Source organism: Ixodes scapularis, unplaced genomic scaffold (assembly GCF_016920785.2).
Source record: "Ixodes scapularis isolate PalLabHiFi unplaced genomic scaffold, ASM1692078v2 PGA_scaffold1__304_contigs__length_218370807, whole genome shotgun sequence".
Lineage (NCBI taxonomy): Eukaryota > Metazoa > Arthropoda > Arachnida > Ixodida > Ixodidae > Ixodes > Ixodes scapularis.
Window position 1 is genome coordinate 181,243,640 of NW_024609846.1, and position 16,131 is coordinate 181,259,770.

At 48.7% G+C, this 16,131-nt stretch overlaps 1 protein-coding gene across 1 annotated transcript in view; it reads left to right on the forward strand.

Annotated features, from left to right (window-relative positions):
• Window positions 1-1,357: 1,357 nt before the first annotated feature.
• Window positions 1,358-16,131, forward strand: part of LOC115325013 (SKI family transcriptional corepressor 1 homolog-B) — a gene marked incomplete at its 5' end in the record, with an annotated part of 53,758 nt that continues 38,984 nt past the window's right edge. Inside the window, 2 exons of the mRNA XM_040504602.2 lie at window positions 1,358-2,571; window positions 13,225-13,612. Coding sequence (XP_040360536.2) covers window positions 1,358-2,571; window positions 13,225-13,612 — 1,602 coding nt within the window. The remainder of the gene's footprint in view (window positions 2,572-13,224; window positions 13,613-16,131) is intronic.

The window sequence follows — 16,131 nt, forward strand, 5'->3', positions numbered from 1 at the left end:
TCCCAATCTGCTCGGGAGTCCCAAAAGGTTGGAGTCCCATTTTCTAGAACTCTCTATCGTCAAGCTATTAGCGCGCAAACGTATTGGGACTCCCATTGAAGGTGAATGCTTGCGGTCAAACATAGAAACATTTCAAAAGCCGAAGGAGTACTTTTAAACCCTTCCCAATCTGCTCGGGAGTCCCAAAAGGTTGGAGTCCCATTTTCTAGAACTCTCTATCGTCAAGCTATTAGCGCGCAAACGTATTGGGACTCCCATTGAAGGTGAATGCTTGCGGTCAAACATAGAAACATTTCAAAAGCCGAAGGAGTACTGTTAAACCCTGTGGGGCTTGCAGAATTTTAGACACTCTGGAAATAAACGAACCAGGTCGTTCAAACCTAGCCGAAATAAGCACTAGTGTTAGCACTTCAATATACCAACCACAAACGTGCGAGTTTTTGTCTTTATGCGCTTGATGAGTAAAACACAAAAGCGTTTGGTTGCTTGAATAATGCTGCCACCCAAACTTCTCTGAGACGATGGCTAACGTGAGGGTGGAACACCTCAAGTAAGATACTTAAGGAAAAGCGGGAGAGTCCTTTAGAGGTTTTTAGCTTGTTTAGGACAGTCCTGAAGGCCGCTGTTATCGCCTATAGTTGTAAATAATGCGCTATACTAAATGATTTGATCAGAAAAAAAAAATGCGCCGAGCTTAAGTGGCATCGGGATTTATGCGATAATTGTGAAGAGAGTTTGTTGAATGCAAAATAACTTCATTTCACCTCATTCTGCCTTTACATTCAATGGGAAAAACAGAGTCAGTAAAGAAGCGATTGAAGAGTCGCTAGAAAGGTTAAACGGTTTATAGAAAAGCTAAAATATTAGGGCGTTGAAACTAGCATAAATAAAATACAAATAATTGACATGTTAAAGGTCAACTTATAGACGCAACTGTCTACATGGCTTGCATGTAACGTTGTCGCATCATGCCGGTGGTCATTCCCGCTTGTTCTTTAAAGAAAAAAAAATGGATGGTGGGGAATGCATTCTGGAGAAGGCGTTCGTTCGATCAGCAGCAAGGACACCGCGATGGCCGCTAATGTGACGTCAGTGAAAGCGATGTATGCACATTGAAGGTAGTGAAAACGTTTTTTCTTGTATTAATATCGAGACCTCTGGCCCTATGGTTGTCCCGTGGGGCCGTTTTAAACATCAAAGAATAAAGAAAAGGTCCTAAAAAGTACCAACCACTCTTTTGTTTGACTGCTCCCAATACGAGCAGTGTTACCCGGTGTTTTGACCTTCTGTGTCCTGCTCCTCGCCCGCCTCCCAGGAGCACCACCGCCCCAGCGGCGGCGGCGGCGGCGGGCGCCACCCGGGCGGCAGCAGCCTCGCGGCCCCGCCGACCTCGGGCGGGCCGAACGAGGTGCGCACGGTGCTGCTGTACAGCGTGCCCATCGTGGCGCTGGTCATCGAGGGCCAGGAGCGGCTCAGCCTGGCGCAGATCTCCAACACGCTGCTCAAGGACTACTCCTACAACGAGATCCACAACCGGCGCGTGGCGCTGGGCATCACGTGCGTCCAGTGCACGCCCGTGCAGCTGGAGCTGCTGCGGCGCGCGGGCGCCATGCCGGTGTCCTCGCGGCGCTGCGGCATGATCACCAAGCGCGAGGCCGAGCGGCTCTGCAAGTCCTTCCTGACGGACACGCCGCCGCCCAAGCTGCCCGAGAACTTCGCCTTCGACGTGGCCCACCAGTGCGCCTGGGGCTGCCGCGGCAACTTCGTGCCGGCCCGCTACAACTCGTCCCGGGCCAAGTGCATCAAGTGCGCCTACTGCGCGCTCTTCTTCTCGCCCAACAAGTTCATCTTCCACTCGCACCGGCTTCCGGACTCCAAGTACGTGCAACCGGACGCAGCAAACTTCAACTCCTGGCGGAGGCACATCAAGCTCAATGGGACTCCTCCGGAGGACGTCAGCTACGCCTGGGAGGACGTCAAGGCCATGTTCAACGGCGGAAGCCGACGACGCGTTGCCGTCTCCTCCTCTTCTTCGTCCTCGGCATCCAAGCGCCCGAGGATGTCCGGTGGCGGCGGCGCCGGGGCGCAGGACAGGGACGCGGCCACCACCGCGGCTGCGTCGTCCAAGCCCTCGGCGGCGCCCCCGTACTTCCCGGTGCTGCCGCTGTCAAGCAGCGCCCCGATGCCCGCGCTCTTCCCGCCGCCCCTGTTCTGCCTGGCCGGCAAACCGCTGTCTCCGAACACCGGCCTGCGGCCGTCCACTTTCGGCGACTACGTGTGGATGGGCGCCAAGCAGTCCCTGTCGCTGCCGAGTCCCTACGCCGCCGCCGGCGTGCTCTGGCCCCCGACGCCGAGTCACAGGCTGCTGCCGCCGCCCCCGGACCCCGGGCCCTACTCGTCGCCGCTCTCCGAGGACCCCGCGGGAGCCCTGCTGCCGCCGCCACCGCCTCCCTCCACGCTGGCGTTGGGACTCGTGACTGCGGGGGCGGGTCAGGCCATGGGCCCGGTTTCGTACACCTCGGCGTTCAGACCTGTTGCCGGTGGCGTCGCTCGCATGTCCAAATCTCCCACGTGAGTATGCCTTGAGTTCTCAAAGAGGGAAGGAAACCAGCCAAGACATCATCTAACCGAAATATATGAACGTACTTCTGGGCCGAACCGGGCACCGAGGCAAATGAAAGACAGAAGGCGTATATAGTATGAACGCGTACACGTGTAAGCATTGAACAACCATATCGCATCAGTCAGTATTGATATGCATAATGTCAGCGATGTCTTTAGATTTCAAACTTATCGTTTGAAGATATTGGAAGTCACTACTCTCATTACTGAAATGTTAATTTGATATTAGTGTTCTACTTTCAATTGTAGCTAAACAATGTGGCTAGATACGTGAACGACTAGAGCAATATATAAACAATTCCCCTCCCGCCTGACTAAGTAAAGTTGAGTAATAAACTTAGCCTACCTAGAAACAAAAAGAAAAAACACGAACGTGCTTTTATTTTTTTTTTTAACTTTTTTTTTTGTTGGTAATTTTAACACCTTACACAGACAGCAGTCTGTTGAGACATCAGAGTAGCTTTGTTAGACCGCCGACATATCAATTTTTTTAAAGACGATCGATCTTTAAGTCGGCTGAAAACAGCGACACAGCGATTTCCAAATCTCTTATTTTAATAACAAGATAGTTTGATAGTCGCACGAATAATAGTAACGTACGCCAATGATAACTTCATAGAGGACATCAAGAAAAGACGGTCATCTTGGCCCTTTCTTAAATATCACAATTTCACTGAAAGTGGGTATTGATAGTCGTTAGACAAAATATTCAAAACACCCTCGCAAAATCCCTTAAATAATAAAATACCTCGCATAGACAAGAAGCTACGGAACCAACAAAACTGCAACAATTTTATTATAAAAAATCGTGTTTCTAATAGAAAAAAAAAAGTTGATTGTGCCGCCCGCAACTCATCAAGCACGTAACTTCTAAAGTACAAATAGTGCATTATACACGACGTAATTCAATCTGTACCCCCCCCCCCCCCCCCCCCCCGTCTTAGGCAACCAAAGACGGAACCACGAGCGCATAATTAGGAAGACGTGAAGTCCCTCCTAAGAAATCGGACGACGTCCACTCGTTTCGTATCGTCGGTTTAACGTTCCTAATCCAATTTCCGCTCATTTACGTCATACAAGAGAGAACCGCGAATTAATACGCGGGAGCAAGTACCCGCCGACGATCACACGCGCACACACATTTTGTTTTTCTGTTTTAAGTACTTATAAAGTTTGTTCTAGCTTTTTCCTCGCTCGCCCACTGAAGGCTTCTCCAACCGTCTTCATTTTCTTTCCTCAGAAGCGTTCATTAACGTCGGCTTTTTGACAAAGCCACGAATTAACAGGAGCAAAATATTTCATTAGCACAACGACCGCATCGCGCGCGCTGCTCTAGCTCCCCTTTTCTATGAGGGATTAGGGAAGAACTAAAGGACCGGTGAAGGGACCGAGGGGAGAGCGGATAATCCTTGGCTGCGGTAGCTCTCCGCGAGTGTGGGCCCTGATGCAGCTCGACCTCAGCATTGCGGGGACCGCGGCGTAATCAAAGCGATCCTCCACCGAAAGCGGCGGCCCCCTTCGCGCAAGCTGAAGGGATTACCAGCTCCCGACTCCCCCACCCACCCAAGTGCTTGCCGCGTTCCCGTCGGACGCTACGCTATCCCCTCGGCACTCTCTTCGGTGGTGAAATCAGTTTTAGAGGGAGCCAAGAGTGATTTGGAAACCCATGCATGGCGTTGCTCCGAGCCTCCGCGTAAACACACTGGGTTGCGTCTACCGATAATTGCGAGCGCTACTAAATCTCCCAGCGCGAAGTATCGATCAGTTGCGTGCGTAACACGTAACAATAGTAGGTATTCGCATGTCGATATCGGCACAAGCTGCGGTTAAAGCAACTTATAGTTTGCGATGAACAAGAGTTGAGACTGCGATTGAGATTTGACGAATGCTGAATGTCAGAACGCGCTTAAAAGACAACTCCAGTCAATATTTTTTTCTTTTTTTTTTAATTTAGGATTACGAGTGTTTTAAACGAAAGCTGTGTCCCTGGATCACAAGGTACATTGTTTTTTTCTTTTATATTGAATATAGTTTTGTAAATATCACGGTAAAACCGAAACTACCTGCTAAAGGGATGCGACACTGATCATTAGGCGTACGACCGCGAAGTGGCGTCATCGTGGTACTGCGATACGCGGTACAACCATGGTGCCTGAACGCGTCTCCGACTGGTGTGTTTACCGCGGCCAAAAAAGTCGTCCCTCCATTTCCGCCTGATGACGTCATAGAAGTGTCATGTCGTCGCCGGTCGCGATCCTGGCGGCGTTCCAACAGCTGTGCGGTGTGTGGCAGACGCCTGTTCTGCAGCAGGTCGCTCTTCACTTCGACAGTCCACGGAAGCTACTGCAGCAGGAAGTTGGGACGCCGTGACCACAGCGACACTCACGTTCGCTCGTGCTTTTCGTTAGCATTTCTACGGCCAACCGCCAGGATCGCGACAGGCAACAGCATGACACTCCGGCTTCTGTGACGTCATTTGTTGCCACTTTGAACACACCAGTCGGAGACGCTATCCAGGCACCATAGTACAACCAATCACCCGGAGCTCCACCACAACGTGACGTCACAAGGGTGCTGTGCCAGTGGCCCTTGACTAAAAGCTAAACCGCTTGCCCCGCGCTAAAGAGGCTGTTAAGGGCCCCTACCGATAATAATGACCATGGTGACGATGATAGTAGTGGAGTTAACGACGAGGACGCCAATATATATAATTTACCGTTTTGTGAAATATAAATATTTTTATTTTATTATATTTTCGATCCTTTTTTAGAGTATTTAACGCGATGTAATGCTAGTTTCCTCTGATGGAAATGAGGTGGAGGCAATTGTTAATTAGAAAATTCATAGCGCAATTTTTGGGTACAAAACTCAAGTAAATAAAATATTGGGGAAAATATTCGGATGTTCCATTAACATCCAGCAAGCTTAATTCTGAAAAAAAAACTAAGAAGCTTCCGTTTTTCGAATGATTGAATTATGTCTAACTACCTCTTTGTAAATAAATTACTGATGTGAACAGTCAAGGAAGCAACACAGGCAAGAAGGAAATTTGGGTGGTTGAGGCAGTCTTCATGGGACCAAGCCACTTCTTTCAGGCTCTTCTAATAACTGCAACCTTCGTGTGACAAGCAGACACAGATTTCCACAACTAAACCATTAGAGAAACTGCATACGATTTAATACATTTACATCCGTCGCTCGAGCACATCTACATTGAAAACTTTTTACATCAAAATCAAATAAATAGTTTTTTTTTTTTTTTATTATCTGCACGCTGCCTGCTTGAAGGAGAAAAATGTTTTGACAAGTTTGAATTTAGTAATCTTGTTCCTTTAAATTCAGTCATTTACACCATAGCGGTCATTTGGATGTATGAGGTCGTACCGAGGTTGGTGAAACCATTGCAGTATTCGCGTCAGTTGGTGGAAGTGCAGACTAGGCACCGATTCCAGGGCAGTTGCTTGCAGTCAGCGCTTACCGAAAACTGTTGCGGGACATCTCAAGGACCGGCTTCTTTAAACGCCCCTTTGTTGTTATAAAGATAGAGTGCGAATTGCTTTACCAGCATATTTTTACTTATTTTAAACTTGTCGTTTTGGGGTAAACTCCATATAGCTATTCGCTGAAAGGTTGAAAAAAAATTATACCATGTTTGCAGCTCGAGTAGTCTTTAATAACACTTGCTTAACTTCCGGCCCACCACTGTGCACGTAAAGCACGCCATAGGGACCCCAGTACAAAAGAGAACTCCATGGCCGTTTTTCCTCTGAGGTTCAATTAGAAAAAACTTCAACGCGACCGACAACGTCGACGGCTTTGCCCCGTCCCACAATGGACAGGGGAGGTCGCTTTACATTTTCTTACTTTGGCACGCTCTTGAATACCGAGCTCACAAACACCAGGCTTTCTAGAGACGGGGAACTTTACGGCAACCCTATCTCCCCGTTCAAACAAAAATGGGGGGGGGGGGGGGGGGGAAGAAAATGTGAGTGCAACGCGCCGGAGGCCGTTCTGAATGTTCATTCTGCTTTTTGTCTTAGCTGTCTTAAATTAAAAACGACTAACAGTTTTTATGAATTATTTCCAGGGGTTAGCATTGCACCCCCTGACAGCCTGGGGCCCGCGCTGCAGCCCCCTTAGCCCGTACCTTGGTGCGGCCCGATACTTTTACTCAGGCACGTAGCCAGAATTTTGTTTCGGGGGGGGGGGGGGGGGGGGGGGGGGGGGTGCCCATGACAAAATGACAAAATGCTGTATGAGGGGAGGAGGTCCCAGCAAAACGGAAGATTTCGGGGGGGGGGGGGGGGGGGGGGCCGGGCCCCATGCGTCTCCCCCCTGGCTACGTGCCTGCTTTTACTGCTGAGCGCGTACACCTTCTGTAGAACCCGTGTCGCACAGCTGTATTTCTTTTTTCCTCGGAAATTGGTGATTTTCACCTCGTGCTTTGGAAACTACTTTGACTGCTTGGTCTTGAGACCGCCAGGCGCTGTTAACATTCGATTCGCTCTAGAAGGCTGGTAAGCGAACCTGCCGCCACAGCTTTCTGTCCTAGCCGCTAGGTGCCGTTGATTAATTTCGCTGGTGTCACCCATAACGACTAGAAATAGCCATCGCAGCACGACAACATTACGTCACGTTTAAGTCACGTATATAGTCCGTTGCAACGATCTCCAATAAAAGCTATACTTTTCAGCGCGATCGCTGTCGACCTTTGATCACGTTCCGGCTCACGCGCAGCAAAAGCACAACGGAAGGCGACGGGTACGCGATGGAAGCGGAGCTTCTCCCGAAGGTGTCATGTTGCAGAAGGCAGTGTCACAGCCTAAGAGACGCAAGGCAGTTCCGAGCGTCTGTTTGTCGCTCCGCAGCCCATGAAATCGCTGCTTCTGCCGATAAATATACCGAGGAACAAATCGCGATGCAAGAAGCACGGGCATAATGGGCCATTTTTTGAAAGACGATCGAGCAACATTGGCGGTCGCCATTGCTTCGACACGAAACGCGTGATTGGACCCGAGTCCTCGCCGAACAGTGACGTCTCGCTCGTATTCAGACGAGCCGAACCGAGCTCACGCCGAACGGTGTGGCAGGCCTCGTGCCCAGGACAGACAGACAGGTGGGGGACAGGCGTTGTCGCGGACTTTTGAAAAGGGGTTATATTTGCCACACCCTGCGTTCCTTGAGCTGTTAGTGAGTATAAGCTTAATACACGGCTTCATGTCCGTGTGTCTTGGCTGCTTATACGGCCAGCAAGTGTTCCAAAACACGTCCTTGGCGCATCGGAACGTAAGGAGGAGCACACCAATCAAAGGGCAACATAAATAGCTTGTAGATAACGCGCGATGACGAGGCAGCCGAGCACGCGCCGCCGTTGGTAGGGGTCGGGGAAAAACAAAAGCAAACGTGCGCGTTTGGGGGGTACACAAGTGCGCGAGGTGCGTGAGGGGCAGAGACGAACTTGCACGCCGTAGAACTTCAACGTAACGTTGGCCCACGCGCCACTTCTAACTTCGCTGCCTCGATACCATGGCGACGAGCGCGATCGAAAGCGTCGCTGTAATCCATCTGCCACGAATGGCCGAACTCTCACCATAAAGTCTTGAGTAGGGTTATTTTTGCTCAGATCGACGGAAATAACAGTCAGACTCTAAACTCTGACGGTGTTGATCTAGGAACGCGATGACCAGGCTTCCACCGTGCTTTTTACGTGCGATGGAATCTTGTCGCTCGCTGCTAATAATATTGATCATCATGACGTCAGAAACAGGAACCATAAATGGGCGCCACTGAAACGTCTCGTCGCCAACAGGTTGACGCTAGCGTCGTTTCGGTCTACTAGCGTGAAAGCTATGCCGGGGCTTTTTCGGTTCTGCGCACTTCGTTTTCTTGCTCGCGCGCCGAGGCTATGCGCCGAGGAACTGAGGGAGAGGAGGAGACGAGAGAGCGCGGTGACGTCAGAACGCAGTGCTTTGATTGGACCGATTAGTGGGTAGACCCGAAGCTAGCTGCCTTTGTCTCCACTGCACCCGTCGAAGGCGTTAGCACGAGGAACGCCGGCGTCCGGCGTTTGGCTATCGCGTGCGAACGCGTCTGACGAGTGCAGTGTAGACAAAGGAGCTCGTTGCATGAGGAGGACTTCGACACGAAGAATGAGAGACACTATACAACCTCTGAGAAATACAAATGAAGCTCGTTGCAAATGGAGGCCGTCAGAAGTTGCTCTGTGTCTCCGGGAAAGTATACATAAACGGGCCTTGTTTAAGCCAAGGTGACATTGATAATACAACATGAAAAAGACAGTCTGGAAGCATCGTCTGATGCGTGTTTCTTCCTTGTATCTTTTCACATGGAAAAAAGTATAGCTGTTTTCGAACATTTTCGAAGCAAAGCAAACATGCTTTAGGCCTGTCCGCAGAAAAGTCTCTCATCGTGTCTGCAACGTGTCCTTTGTTCATGTACAAACAGTGTGACCACGGCTTTGAAGATCGAAAGCGGCGAAACAAAGAGGCTATGAGCTCTTCGTCTTTCTCAACAAGCTATTATTTCTTCACGGAAAGGAGCATTAGATAAAAACTCTCTCTCTCTCTGCTTATTTTAACGCGGAGAGGCGAATGCAACAATGCACAATTGGCGTGCACACTGATATTTTGTGAGGGACAGGAACTCGAATTAGCTTAGCTATCTAAACACCGATGGCTGATCATGTTTTTTTAACACGTTTGTAATACATTAGTTTCGCATTTTCACAACAATGAATGTCGTCCTCGTATGGAACTGAAAGCGTAGCGTGAATTGCATCGAGCGGTGTTAGAAGGAGGTGCCCAGCGTCGCAACATTAGACCTTTCCGGAAAATCACAGGAGACCTCGCGGAGAGGGGAATTGTGGGGCTGTTCAGATGTATACGCTCGGGCACAATTTATGTTTTCTTTCACGATTCACTGGCAAGATTCACTTTTTCTTATCATTAGAAAATCAGAACGCTAAAAAAATAAAGCAAACAGAAAAAGGAGGTTATCACACACCTTGTTTAGCTCTTCTTCCCCTTTCTCTGCGTTCTGAAATCACAAAATGTTTAGCCAACGCCGACTTCGTCTTTGATTTGTGCATAATTTCACGTGCCATACATCGTAACGTCGCAATGCGTCCAGCTGACGGTGGTAGGGGTGCCACATTTTTAATTTTCGGGAAAGGTTTATACATCATTCATCTCACAAGTTGCTCTGGAAAAGACAAGGCTGCAAGCGCGTGCCTTTTAAGTGCATCTTACATGCTCGGGCAAACTAAACAATCCACAGAGCTGCACTCTAATGCCCTTGACATAGCTAGCACTGAACGTAACCTGTGAAATCAAGTATAGGTCAGTGTCGTCTACAAAACGATATCAAATAACAGCGCAACAAGAGAAGATAGGAGTGGTTTATTTACAAATCAAAAAGGTCAACAATGTTCAGCAACCAATTTTTATGGATAAGGCAATATGCATTCTTTTCGGCCACAGAATGGATTTACGTCATTGTACAAATATCAGCTGAATTATAAAACGCCCAATGACAAAAAATCAAAACAAACTGGACTTCGAAAGTGTTCCTGCAGCGAGAGGTCGGACTACCCTCGAGGTGTATACGCTACAGTGGCTCAACGTTGTAGATGAGCAATGTATACTGAGTAGTACGAAATCTTACCTGAGGCCTTTGATCTGCATAACGCAACAGCGATTACGTGACCGCACGCCTGTAAAATAGTCATCCAAATCAAAAAGGTGGGGGCTGTTGATGACGATTCTTGGCTTCGTGCAAAATAAGCTCACACACATGAATACTCTAACTGTTCCCAAGGTAGACAATAAAATATTATTATAGTAGGCGAATACATAAATCCTTCAGGGGGAAACCGCCCCATCCCGCCAGCTTATTGCGAATTGCGAATGGCACAACTCGCGCCAGAGAAAAACGCCTTTTCTTAAGGCTCACGTCGCAAGCTTTACCTATATACGTAACCATATCAAAACGAGTATTCTACAAATAGGAGCAGGGAAGCTCTAGCCTCTTTCTTGCGGAGGCCATCGAAAAAACAGGGAAATTAACTGCACGGTGTCCCCAGAAAGATATTTACAATATTTTGTTTACCACAAAAATCAACTATGCATCACCGAACGTTCATTCTCCTCCCAAATGTAGCGCTAGAGCGCCCAAATGTAGCTCTAGAGGTGCGAACGAGATGCAAACCTTTCAGCACTAACCGTTATCTTATTCAAAGGTTAAACTAATTTTGGGAAATTTTCAACCGGTCACAAAATTGTGGCCGGTGGACCTCTTATAAATTATAACACACGGAGCTCTATGGCGCCAGATACCGAAAACAGGCCAAAATGGGTTAGATAACGGTTTAATGAGTTAGATAACGGTTAGTGCTGAAACTTTGGTATCTGGTTCACACCACTAGCGCTACAATTTGGCGGACGATGAGCGTTCCATAAAGCATAGTTTATTTTTGCGGTAAAAAAAAAAAAAAAAAAAAAAACTTGTAATTTTTTTGGGAAGACACTTTACCCTGTACGTCGTCAGCGGTATTGAGCGTCAATCACTGAAACGCTTTAGAATGTTTATCATATAAACGACTGACTGAATATGGACGCTTGCTGAACTGCGGACTTCTGTGCACTGCCTAGCTGCACAGACGTTCAAAACGTTCCATACTACACGCCATTATATTTCGTCGAAAGTGACCACGTAGCGCGAATGGTTGAAACGCGGGTAATTGGAACCGACCGCAGCTGCTGTTTTAATGACTGTGTTTTGTGGAAACACGTTCAAACCGCCACGAGAGCTGCTTTTTTCGAGATCACGTTGCCGGTTTCACGCCTTCTAATCTGGACACCATTGCACGTCTAACCTCTCAATTACACAAGTTAGAGCTCTGTAAAGTTAAGTACTCCGGTAAAGTATCCCTGCCTTGCCCGATGATTAGACAGTAAAACGTGTCAAAACACTATATGTGATGTTTGTTGAGACTTTATGGGTGGAGACTTGGGTTCCGGATCTTTTGACTTTCGAAAATAAAAACAAAACCTCCGTACCTTTTTTTTTTTTTTTTCTAAGAGGTTGTTTATATTTTTGTTGGTAGGTTTGTCGGAACATGTTCTAGCCTTTCATTTTCTTAAACACGCGGCAACAGCTACGTATTTTTATATCCCTTGGTTTTTAGAATGTATACGTGTGTGCCCGCAATTGCGTCTATGTGCGTGTGCGTGCGATCGTGTACTTGTGCGCAAGCGCGTGTGAGGGTGTGGGTTCGTATGTTCGTACGTTAATGTATGTGTGTGTGCGCGCGTGTATGCGCGCGTGTCTCTTCATATTTGTGCGTGCGCTGGATATGTGTTTCTGTATGTGCGTGTCTGTGTGAATATGTTCTCTCGCGTGTGTGCGTGTGAGTGTGCGTGCGCCTGTGTGTGTGTGAGTGTGCGTATATGTGTGTTTACTACAAAAATCCCTTTTTTGTTTTCGTTATGTCCGGGAGTTGACGAATATAAAGAGCCGGATGGCGCTAAATGGCACCGAAAGCAGAAACCTATCGTTTACAACTGCGAGCAATGCTGCCCTAAGGCCGGAATCACACTGCTCATACATACATCATGGAAAAGACAGACTGCCAACACGAGTCTCCGCAATATCCGTGGTTCGAATGCCGCATGCCCATGTTTCTCCGTGAACTCATTGCCATGCGGCATTCCAAGCACGGACCTCGTGGTGACTTGCGTTCGTATCTGTTTGCAGACTGTCCTTTGTATGATGTAGGAGCAGTGTGACCCCGGCGTAAAAGTGTTGTCGCTCCTTCACAAATCACTCCCGCAGCGTTCAGATGATATCGGTGTCTGTGGTGAACGTTCTCACGGCAAATTAACGTAGACCAAATGAAGCCATGAAACGACAATCTCTGTTTGACCAAAGGTGGTGGCAAACTCTCGGGTGCAAATAATGGCACGTATCAGCATTTTCTAACTGATGCGCACGCTGATAACCCTAAAAAATATAAGGACAGGTTACTATAAAAAGTTCGCCTAATCACTTTGGTTTGTACTTTACGCATGTATAACACGGAACAAATATTTCCTATTGCATTTTGTGTTGTTGCTCTTGAACGCTATAAGCCCGATTCACATGGTGTGATTTTACTTGCGATTTCGCAAGTAAAATGAGCACCGCAGCTTCCACCCCGTTTTTATTTTTTTTTTATTTATTTTTTTTTTTTTTGACGCACGAGAGACGTCTCAACTCCGAAATCGCAAGCGAAATTGCACCGTGTGGATCAGGCTCCAGGCTTGAATCGGGCTTAAAACCTTATTCACATGGAGAGGTTTTTCTTGCGATTTAACCATTCCGATGTCGCTCCTGTGGGAAAAAAACAAAAGCATCGTGGAGGCTTCGGTGCTTACCGTCTCACTTGCGAAATCGCAAGCAAAATCGCACCCTGCGAACCAGGCTTAACACGAAACGTTGAATATTATTGTCAGCGAAGTGTTTCCCGCAAAACAATACGACGAGATGTCCGTCTGCGCGAGCGCTAACGCAACCACGTACGAGAACCCCCCCTTACCCGTTCAGGTTACGCGCGGCGACCCCGACGTGCGACACAACCACGGACACGGGCCGCGTGGGTGCCGGCGCCGAAGACGCCGGCAGCGACTGCGGTCGCTCCGAGGACGACGATGACTCGGACAGCTTCCACGGCGAGGTGGACGTCACCGACACCAGCAGCGAGGACGGGCTGTCTGGCGTCACCCGCGCGGCCGGAGTCGCCTGCGCTTCGGCGTCGGCAACGTCGGTCGGGGCGGCCGCGCTTCCCACGGACAGCGGCACTGGCGGCCACCGGAGCGGGTCGGAGTCGGCGGAACAGTCGTCGGAGCAGAGGGAGGCCCGCACGCCCGTGCCGGACACCAGCGACGCCGGGAGCGAGCCGTCGGCACCCAATGCTAGGAGGAGGTCGCGGCAGGTCGGTGGTCACATTTCCGAACCCTCGTAAACATAAATGCGAGAAGTGCAAAAGTGATAGATCTAAATATTTTTTCTCGCACTGTATAAGCGCTTTTAGGGAGCTGTAAATGGGCGATGCCATAATTGGCCTTCATTTCAATTAGAAATTCGTTTTGTGGCTGGAAAGATAAATGTAAGATGGCGGCATGGGAGCACGGCATGAATGTAACGTAGTGGCGCGATACGGACGGAGCGCACGTGTTTTTGCCGCTAAAGCTTACAAGCAAGCATTTTAGGGGTTATTTTAAGGTGCACGAAGCTAGATAGGGTCTCCAACAACCCGCGATTGCCAATGTTGTTCGTCTTGCTGTCAGAGCTGAAAGTCTGTTAGGAAGAACGCTACAAAGTAGCAGAGGGTGCTAATGTGGAGCCTAGCTTAAGCCATAAAATCTATTGTTTCGCAGTAACTTAGTTGTACGTGTGAGGTGTAAAAACGCGCGGATGTCGCATACGCGCTGCATTTGCTGTGTACACATGTGCACACTTGCGCGCGTGCGGAGCGAGCGTTGTTTACGCTACTACACTCGTGCTTGTAACTTCGGATGTGTACCTTTTTGTAGAAACGTTTAGCCGCCCTAGACTGATTTTGTAAACCCTAAAATAGTCTGTGTAAGATAGTTGCGATATGAGTGTTGCAGGATAAGCTCCGCCTCCTAGAAGTTATCGTTGCCCTTCGCCATGCTTTGGTTGCGCGTGCGCCGAAGTCTTATCAAAGGTGAAAACCTCGCGCTGGAGGTGGAGCCTCTAGCACAGATCTTGTGTTGCAACATACTACAGTTTTCATCAACATGCGCGTTAAATGCGCGAGAGTACGATACAGTTCTAACGTTATGCGTTTTACAATATATTAAAGGACCGGTGCAACGATATTCAATTGGAATGTTTTTCACTTGACACGAGCTTACTGGCACACCTGGGACTCAAGGATACTTATACGCAACGCCACTGGCCAAGAAACTCCTTTGTTGCGGTGTAATTTCAAGGAGAAAAGCGATCATTTTCATTCAATCTCTCCTTTGCAAAATTTGATGACGTAACGTGGGGATCGCGGTACACCCAAGTGACGATATTTGAATGCGGTTCATAGATTGGATCCGAGCATTGCGTGGGCACTCGACTTGGGCTCGTGATAATTGCTAGCTCGAGAAGCATTTGGGTAGTGACCCGTGTCCAATCGCTGCAACGACGACAACAGCCGAGCCATAACAATGTCTGGAACTCAGCGCGTGTCCTGCGCTTTGCCAGCCCCAGCGCGTGGCTACGATCAACACTGGCGGCATATAATCGGCTCCAGATCACGTGGCCGCTTGTTCTGGCTGCGAGTTGAGGGGGTGAACGCTGCTCGTTTTTCTTTAATTTTTTTCTGGGACTTCTATTGCGTGGGGTGAAAAACGAACGCGTGTTTCATAGGTCATTAACATTAGGGGTCCGTTTTAAGCGGTATTTGCGCAAAGTACAAAAATTGTTGCATCGTTCCTTTAAAGAGGAAATTTGTTGTCTCAAGTTAATGATACTGGGAAGTAAGTCAGATCCGAAATGGCATCTGTAGAGAGTTTCATTGGCAATCATAGCTGCGCTTTGTTCCTCAGAGCGTGCGAACAGCGAGTGTTCGCCAGTTGCCTCTCGCACCAACGAAGCTGTCGTTCGTGACAGACGATAAGTTGCTTTACCAACAGGTCGTGATACTGACGGCGTGTGATTGCCTCCTATTTGCAACAGCCATGCCCTATAGATGGCGGGGTGGTAGTTCCTAGTTGGTGGAGGACACGGGGATAGATTCTCCAGGATTTCCCATGCGCCTGCTCGCTGGTGCCAATCAGTGTGCTAAAATTAATTTATTTGGCTATAAATACGAAGCGATAAAAACAGGAGCTTACCACAGGTGATGGAGATGTTGACGTGCGTTATGAAGATAAGCGTGTTAATTTTTAGAAGTTTCGAAGCGGAACATAACAGTTCCTATTTTAGTGCACTCGTTTTTGTTTTTGTTTTCTTCGTTACAACTGCATGATGCACGAACACGCCGACCAGAACCATGCGTTAACAGCTTCACCAAGGCAGTCCCTGTCACCGTCTCCGCCGCCATCCCCGCACCTCTGGTTTTTCGTCCATCCGCGAGAGGGCGAGCGGCGGGCTGGAGCTGCGAATATTAACTGGCAGGATGAGAGCAGTGAGGCATCTTGATCGAATGACGCCCTCGATGCCTTCCGCTGTGCATTCATTGCGCGTGCGCGTTCGAGGCTCACGACACGTCGAAGTGTCATCTAAGATTGGAAGCTTGCGCTGGAAGCGTAGTAAGTGAAAGCCCTTCCTACCGTTTTTATAGTGTTCGCGTGTTTGTAGACGCTTGATCTAATGCAGTTCGACCGGTAGCCTGGGTTCATTAACGTAAATTATGCACGTGAGACCACACGAGCTCACGCCGGTACGATGTCCATTTATTTCGAAAGGGGCTAGGGCGTGGATCGGCCCTGCTTG